General features: G+C 43.9%; 1 protein-coding gene across 1 annotated transcript; it reads right to left on the reverse strand.

Annotated features, from left to right (window-relative positions):
* Nucleotides 1–4,457: 4,457 nt before the first annotated feature.
* LOC134466225 (early growth response protein 1-B) lies at nt 4,458–7,840 on the reverse strand. Its single transcript, XM_063220120.1, has 2 exons — nt 7,415–7,840; nt 4,458–7,153 (listed from the first exon to the last, which is right to left on the reverse strand). Exons 1-2 carry the CDS (start codon nt 7,827–7,829, stop codon nt 5,832–5,834), a joined length of 1,737 nt encoding a protein of 578 aa, XP_063076190.1. The 5' UTR covers nt 7,830–7,840; the 3' UTR covers nt 4,458–5,831.
* Between the last annotated feature and the right edge of the window lie 946 nt (nt 7,841–8,786).

Below are 8,786 nucleotides of genomic sequence, written 5' to 3' on the forward strand. Positions count from 1 at the left end.
ATAAGACTGAAACAGTACAGCACGGAGACCAAAAAAAATGCATCAAGAGCAGTGACTCTATTCATCCATAGCAATATATGTGCATATATTTCATGCTGATCAGATCCTTAATGGGCACATTGTGTGATGATTCATAGGCACCGAGAGCGGGGAGCGCAGGCGCTGATTCCTCCAGCTGAGCCGGGGCTGATACACTTCAGCAGCACGGGAGCAGCAGCTCTCCCTGCCCACTCACACTCCTAATGCTCTCTTTGTCCATCCAGGCTTCTGCCATCCATGCCTCAGCTCTCCTATCCTCACACACACACACACACACACACACACACACACACACACACACACACACACACACACACACACACACACACACACACACACACACACACACACACACACACACACACACACACACACACACACACACACACACACACACACACACACACACACACACACTCCCCCTTCAAACTGCCACAATTCCCCCATTCCCTCTATCACATCAAGTATCTCTCTTTCTCTCTCTCTCTCTCTCTGAGTGTGTGTGTGCATGCCTGTTTGCGTGTGTGTGTGTCTCTGTGTGTGTGTGTGTGTGTGAGAGAGAGAGAGAGAGAGAGAGAGAGAGAGAGAGAGAGAGAGAGAGAGAGAGAGAGAGAGAGAGAGAGAGAGAGTGAGTGTGTGTGTGTGTGTGTGTGTGTGTGTGTGTGTGTGTGTGTGTGTGTGTGTGTGTGTGTGTGTGTGTGTGTGTGTGTGTGTGTGTGTGTGTGTGTGTGTGTGTGTGTGAGCAAGTGTGTGCGTGTGTGTCTTTGTGTGACACAGTGGATGAGCCAAGATGAGGAGAGAGAGGCTGTGGTGACAGTGAGTGTCCACAGGTTTGTCTCCAAGTCATGAGCTGCTGAATATGACACAGGCTGTCAGAGGACATACCTCATTACTGCAGTGCAAATGTCATCCGTGCTGCAATCGCCTGTCTGGTCCTGTTCTGTTGGCTGAATTTATTGAACAGTGCATTGCCTTCACACAATTCTACAAATGATCATCATAGACCACGAGGAACACGTTTTTCATTGCAACCCAAATTGTGGGCCTATGTCTTCCATCTAGAAAGGGTTGCCAACCCTTGGACAAGACAACAAACACAATACAAGGTTTGCAAGGGCCATTGTCTGAAAGTTTGGTTGGGATCTGAGTGACATGTCACCAAAGATTCCTGTAGTTCATAATAGACCGTCTCTGATGTCACTTCGTCCCCTGTGATGCAGGTGGAGAACAATGTGACTGCAATGAGCACTTAGCTGATCTGTCAAATGGACGACAGCAGTCTCAGCCTGTGAGGAGGAGCATCCCCAACGGTATCAGGCTAATGGTTAACACAGCATCCTGTCATCATTCTCACGCCAGCAGACACAACACAGAGAGACATTGTCACTAATACTGACACCACACTGTAAGCTGAACAAGTCCAGTATGTCAATCATACTGTGAAAGGTAGTGGATGCAAAACCTCTTAGGAGTCTGTCCTGTGATGACAGAGGGGAAAAAAATGAGTGAAAGACAAAACGTTCAGGAGCTTTGCCTTAATTGGTCTGGGACATTGTAATTCTGAAGGTAGGCCTAAATCTAGACGTTACCTTATTGTACCCAGATACTGTAAAAGCGACATGCCATGTTAGGATCTTGGCTTCAAAATCGGCATTGTCTTGTACAGTGCACTCTGATGGTATTTCTCTGCAGTTCTTACACAAGACACTTTCGCTCTGACTTTCCCATCAAGGACAGCGTTTACGAGAGCTCAGACGCAATTCATCTCGCTCAAAATGTTCACCTCTCCCCATTCAGTTAGGATGCATTTCAACACCTTTGACTTAGTTGCCATAGCAATGTTGCGCACAGGAAGACAATGGAAGACTAGACTCCTTGACCTGCAAGGTTTACTTGGGCTTTAATTTAACATGGATGGAAAAACTCAGCGGAAAGTTGCTCTATCTGTCACTAGTAGTGTCTATCCTGACCAATAATAATGAAGAAATTCATTTTCAGAACATTGTTGAATTAGGTACTCCACTGTTTGCATAACGAGCTCCTTTACCTCGCCATTCTTGTCTTAATCACCTGACTCTCCAGAACACCTACACCCGGCTGAAGGATCAGACCTCGGCCCGTCTGGCGCCAGCTATTGCGCTGAATTAATCTCTTGCGGTTGATTGCCATTAGAAGCGTGTGATTATGCAGCCTGATTACGAGGCCTACCCAAGCACCAAGGCTGTCCTGCACATCGCTGCAATGGGGATAAAATCACGCTGTGATTACGCTGGAACGGATCAATCTCGAGGCCGTGCCGCAATGCAGACGCACTAAAGTGCGATTTTGATTATTAGGGCACACTTGAAGTCCATACAACCGGTCTCCGCACTTAACAAGACCTTCGACTTGCACTAAATGGTGGACTTTTCGCAATTACATGAAAACAAACAGTTGATGTGTGACATTGACATTTGAAACGAAACCTCTAGAGAACACTTTTGCACTCATTATTTTTTTTTTACAGCACTGACAGTGCAGGCAAGCCAATTTGATGGGGAGCTGTTTACGGGATAACAGTTACAGTATTTGAGGTTGGATCATTACTTCACTCAGCATTGTTGTGGTCACCCTAATGTGTTTAAATATGAAGATGCACATCTTATGTTGTGGCAAACTGTAGGCCTACTACTACTTTGTCTTCTCTGCCTATCAACTTTTTAAAGAAATGTTTATAGCATAAGGATAGTTGTAGAGCTGTTTGAGACTTTTAAAGTTGCTGGTCCTGACTTCTTAACATACATTTCTGTGCTGGGGTGCATTTGTTGGTGGGACTGATAACCAGCAGATTACTGTCCAAAGATTTGCCCTGTCCTCCAAAAGCAACAGGTGTCCTGTTATAGAGAACATTTTGTAAGTGGTCATATTCAGAATCAGTGACATACGCCATACTGAATATTGACTTCACCTATGTTTTACATGATATACATGTGTAAGGTGTACAAGCAACCAAAAATCTAACTGCACTTCAGAAATGAAGTGTTGGTGAGCTGCCTGGCGGTACATTACCATATCTCTCACTTCAGTGACCATTGTGTAAGGATTATAGCACTCATTCTACTCTCATCAAAGTCAAGGGTTATGAGTACAGGCGTTTTGCCAAAGCTATATGCTCGGGTCATTTGTTCTTTGAAGGGGGGTGGGGGGATGAAAATGATATAAAAATGGATATTGTCACCCATGTGGTGGCGTGTTCTCCAAGCCTATTTCTAACTTCCTACCATACATTAGTGATCCTTGCCACAGGATCCCACTTGGATTGACCAACTGCAATTATGGTCAATGTTGTGTCACTTGGACGGACAGTGCCGATCCCCTTACGCATTAGCGTGGGCCACAGCTTATGTCCTGCCAATAGGCTGCGTCACATGTCCTCGCGGCAGCCTACGTACAGAACACTGCACCATGGAGTTCCTGGGGCTGCTGCCTTTCTCTCAGTGACAGATTGTGGCAGCCTGGACACCAGGCGAGACACCCAAAGAAGCTCCGCCAAGTCCCTGCTGATAGCTGCCTGTCAAAGAAAGAAACATTATACTGGGCACATTTATATGAGTTGCTCAAATCATGGCCGCTGAGAGCTTTGGCTGGGCCCAGGACAAAGTCATCGGAAAGGGCCCCCCAGCCCAATAGATACAATGTAATGAGGACCCAATTATGGTCCCCTCGCTCCCTGGGCCTGAGACAACTGTCCCCTTTGCTCCCCCTATCAGCACCCCTGGCTCAAATGAATAAGTGGGTAAATGAGCAGGGTGATGTGAAAGGCTACCCAGAAGGCCAGCATCAGCTTCAGCATCAGACTTCTAACTACATAATGTGTTGCTAATGAGCATTCTTATTCAAATAGATCTACACGGATGAAAAGAACTCTGTCTCTTTCACTCGCAGTACAGGGAAAGGCTCTGGGTGCATGTGTTTTATCCTCATTTATTCAGATTAGACAATAACAACAGACTCCCACCTTCATCCTCACAATCCATGTGCCACAATTAAGCTCCCGGTGCAGCGGTAGACTATCAACTCAAAGACACTCAGTTCCTGTAAGTAGCGAGCTAAAGGGACTTTGGTAGTTGTGTAGTCTTTGGTAGAATTAATGGTTACCTTATTTTGAAATCACTACCTACATTTTAACTGCTTCTCCTACCTCTGTATCTGAAAATACATTGTAATTGTTGAACGGACACTGTATACATGCATTGTTGCTGTTGTTGTTTTACTTTCACTTTTTTTTTTTTTTTAGAGTCTTATGAATCAGTCTTATGAATTCAACAAACCATCCTGAGAGTGATTCAAGAAAACAAAATGTTTTTATTCATAAACATTTGTCATAAAAATAACAACATCAAATGTTCATTCAAAGTATTCTGTATAAACATTGTGAATAGGCTATATACAACATTTCCAAGCAGTTAATATAACTTAAGGCATGTTCACATTTTCCTCATTTTACCCTGATTGTTTTTCACAATCTGATCCAAGACACTCCATAATGTTGAAACACATTTCAGTTTACTGATACATTTGTAAATCGCTCATGTTTCATCTGAAAAGAGGTACTGGAAATCGCAGCAATGTGTGCTACCTGGTTACTCAACTGCAAAATGTCCTGGCCTCGACCGCCAGTCATCACAAACTACCAGTCATTGTAATTCAAAATTATATACATTTGTGATTTCACATGTTGTTCTTAAATAATGCCATATGTTACAGTAGATATTGTACAGATACCTTTACCTTTACCAGAAATGTTTTCTCAACTTGAAAATCTCCTCACAGACCAATGGTTTCTTTAGTGGAACTGCATTTTAACAAGACCTTTCCTGAGGCCTACTGAAGACATTTCACATAAACATTTTGAGTAAGTTTAGAAATTCAGTATGCTTAAAAAACAACAGTAGTGGAAATATAGATACACAGTTATAAAAATACAAATTAAATATAGTCATACAAATATATTTATTTGATCCACATATCAATGCACGTCCTACATAATTCATTATTTTCTATTATTAAGAACAACACTTAAAACAACCATCAAAAAGCATTGTAACAGAACGGAAAATGAGCCTGTAAAGCTTGGCACAAATGAATCTCCCCATAGTCAGGCCAACATATCTTACATTCATATTAGGCCAGTAAAAGGAAGTGATTTCTGTCCTCATTTTCCAAGAGAGCACTTTGGGACTGTTTCTTAATCAATACAGTCAAACATAAACATGCATTTCAAAGAAGCATAATTGCTGGCAGTTATGACAAAAGCCTCAGAAGCAGAAAATATTCCATTTAAAAGTAGACATCTCAAAGTAGTTAAGTGCAATACATTCTAGCTCTTCGGTGAAGAACCACTAGGCTTTCGTTTAGTGCTTGGAGCTGTCCAGCAGTAACAGTAGGCCTACTGGATCACTTGACGTTCTGCAGCTGCGCACCCTTGCCAACCAGAAATTGTATTAAATATCGGTTTGTCAGCCCAAATAGGCTACTTGGAAGTCTTTCACAATCCTTTCATGCACGAGTTGCATAGGGAGTCAACTCCACGTGTATTGTGATCAAACAGGACCCCCTGAAGTTAATCGTCGCTTAAAGCGACCTATGTTTCATTCGTGAAACTCTCTGACTTCTCTCAGGCCTTAAGACACTCTGGGTCTCTTGGAACCATGCCACACAGCACAGACATCGATCTGTACCCAGCTGTTGTTATCTTCCAAGACGGAAAGATTTGATACAACGCCAATTTAAAGCGCATCTTAATGAGCGCCTCAAATGCCTTCTGGTAGAGGAAATGGCCAGGCAGAAATCACTTGAGGTTTCATTTCCATCTTCTCTTTCTGTTTGAGATGAACACGACCATGGCGCTTCCTCTCGTCACTCCTGGCAAATCGCTTGCCGCACACGTCGCAGGAGAATGGCTTCTCTCCGGTGTGAGTCCGGGTGTGTGTTGTCAGGTGGTCGCTTCGACTAAAGCTACGTAAACAGATGCGGCATTGAAAGGGTTTATGTCCGGTGTGGATGCGAATGTGCCTGTTGAGCTCATCAGACCTGGAGAAGCGTCGATCACAGTTTTCCATGGGGCAAGTGAAAGGCTTTTCTTTGGCTGGGCCACTGGAGGATCCAGAGCTTTTCTTCGTGCGGGGTGCCTTTGGTGGACGAGTGTAGGTCTGATTAAAAGACTCTGGCAGCAATGATGAGTACAAAATAGAGTCAATAGTGGAAGATGTGTATGTGTCGCACTGACTGGACAGGGACTGGAGCTCAACATTTGGAAATATAGTCGGTTTCAGAAGATTATTGGTTGACAGATCAATAGCAGGGGAGGAGTAACTAAAAAGTGGAGTGCCATAACTTTGTGTGCATGTGTCAGTGAAACATTGTTCCTGCTTAATTACACTCTCCACTTTGAACTCCATGTCTGCATTTGGACACATGGGAGAAAAGGTGTCCAGAAGTTCCTTCACATCGACTTGATCAGGAGGGAAATCGTTCGACATGGGAAATGCCTCTGGTTGAAACCCGGCATCCAAGTAGGTGTCGGTTTTATTGAAGGCACCCCATTCGTAGCAGCTGCTCTCAAATTCGCTCTTTACAACTACTGGGAATGTAGCTGTTTCAGATTGAGGTTCTGACTTTTGACACACGACGGGTGTGGGGAGGAGGAAGTTTAGCTGAGTAGGGGCTGCCTTGGGAGCATGTGTGCTGGTCTGGGAGTCGGAGAACGGTTGACAGACATTCCCCTGGGAGAAAAGTGGTGGGGTGGTGCTGCAAACTGGTATTTGCCTCTGAACTCCTGCGTCGTTAAAACTCCCACTTGGATTTTCCATTGAGGGCGAGCTGCTGGAGGCGTATGGCGTCCCAGTACCACTTTGGGGGTGCACCTCCGTTATAGGAGCAGTTGAGATACCCACAATCTCGGTGATCATGTTAAGAAGAGTCTCCGTGCTGCACGATGCACCATGAGATGTCTCAACATAGAAGCTGCCAGAGTATGAAACGGTAGAGCCTAAGCCACTTTTGGCGCCGTCACAGGCGCTGTAAAGAAAATCTGAATTTGCAGGTTCCGTTTTTGGGATAATAGGTGCTGCCCCTAAAATGCAAACAAAAAGAAAAAAAAACTTTGCATTATATCACTGTCATTCAATGTATGCAATGCACATGCAGATAGTGATTTTGTTACATAAGCCTACAATGACAAGCACACTTTTATTCATTTCATTGAAATAACAAATAGCAGTAGCCTATGCATAGCCAATAATTTAACCAAATGCAAAAATGCACATTGAGATAGGCAAATTATCGACAGCGTTTAAATGATCATCACAAGATTATGCTGCAGCAGTGAATTTACCGGTTGCGAAAGGAGCAGGTGCTGCGCTGTCAGCATCCACAAACATATTTTCTTTCTCCCCACTGGCTTCCCTTCCAAGAGAAGAATTTTCGAACTGGTGGTAGAATGAATCTTGGGAGTTCAAATCCATTTTGTTAAGCATGTTTCCAAGAGTGAAGTCCAAATGGCAGACTATTTGCGCACTACGGATGATATGTCTCACAATGATCTTTTTCTTCAAGATGATAATTGTCAGTTTGTCCGAAAGCCAGTCCAAATGCTTTAATAAAATGTAAATAAATCGGGAATCCCTTCTCTTCTGAGTGTGGCGCAGATGTCCAGTGCTCCTTTTGCTATCTGTTGCTGTGAATTCACAACGGCTTCCCCTCTTGCTCCTTATATACATTTCGGCCGGGCGATGGTTCCTCCTCCCCATTGACCGTCTCCGGTTAGAGGATTCCCCGCTGCGTGTCATCTTCATGCCCATACATGGGTAGAGGATGTGACGGGCTTTCCCTAAAAAGGAGAGTTACGTTTGTGACGTTGCAACAGGTCTCTTGCACTTCTGCAAGAAAGACACTGGGACTATTTTCTATGGTGGATGAGTTAACATCGCGCGATGGAACAGCATTTATGCTACAGATAAAACATAAACAATGCAATTAAAATGTTCAACAATTTGATGTAGCCTAGAATAATATTATTAGACTTGGGAAATTAAGGTTCAAGAAATTGTTCGAATCATGCACATATGAGGACGAGGGAAATATACAGTGCACTGTGCAAGAGAGAGAGAGAGAGAGAGAGAGAGAGAGAGAGAGAGAGAGAGAGAGAGAGAGAGAGAGAGAGAGAGAGAGAGAGAGATGCGCGCACGCACGCACGCGCACACACGCAGTCAATTTAACAACAAATAAGTCTAGATAGCAATTGCTTCTGTTGTAATGAAATGCCATTCAAGAGGGCCTGCACTACCTGCACGAGAGAAGTTCTGCACCCGGCAGCCTACCGTTGCTCAAAAAAGCACAACATTGACAGAAATGTGTCATTGAAAATGAATGGAAATGCACGTCTGCCTGATTCAGTTAAGTAGACTGTTGGGATAACTTACACTTCCGTGCATCCTCAGTGCAGTCGGATCAAAGGCATAATTTGGATGCTGTCACGTCGTAGCCTCGCTTTCAGTCAGGATTTCATAAGTTTTCCTCGACTTACAAATAGGCCCTATACATCACTCTGCACAGAAAATACCCAATTCAGAAATGTCCTTTGGGACGCGGGGTAGGCTACATAGACCCGAGCGCCATGTGAGGTTAGCTGACCTCACCTGTTTGGGCATAGTATTTTCAAAACACCCATATTCATTTTTTTATGTTATAAAAACACAGGTTATACG

Source organism: Engraulis encrasicolus, chromosome 16 (assembly GCF_034702125.1).
Source record: "Engraulis encrasicolus isolate BLACKSEA-1 chromosome 16, IST_EnEncr_1.0, whole genome shotgun sequence".
Classification (NCBI taxonomy): Eukaryota; Metazoa; Chordata; class Actinopteri; order Clupeiformes; family Engraulidae; genus Engraulis; species Engraulis encrasicolus.

Bases quoted from the DNA above. Each gene is read 5' to 3' on its own strand.
- LOC134466225 (XM_063220120.1), bottom strand. From the start codon at position 7,829: ATGGGGAGGAGGAACCATCGCCCGGCCGAAATGTATATAAGGAGCAAG. The intron at 7,154-7,414 runs GTAAATTCACTG...TTTGCATTTTAG, and splicing joins ACCTGCTCCTTTCGCAACCG to GGGCAGCACCTATTATCCCA.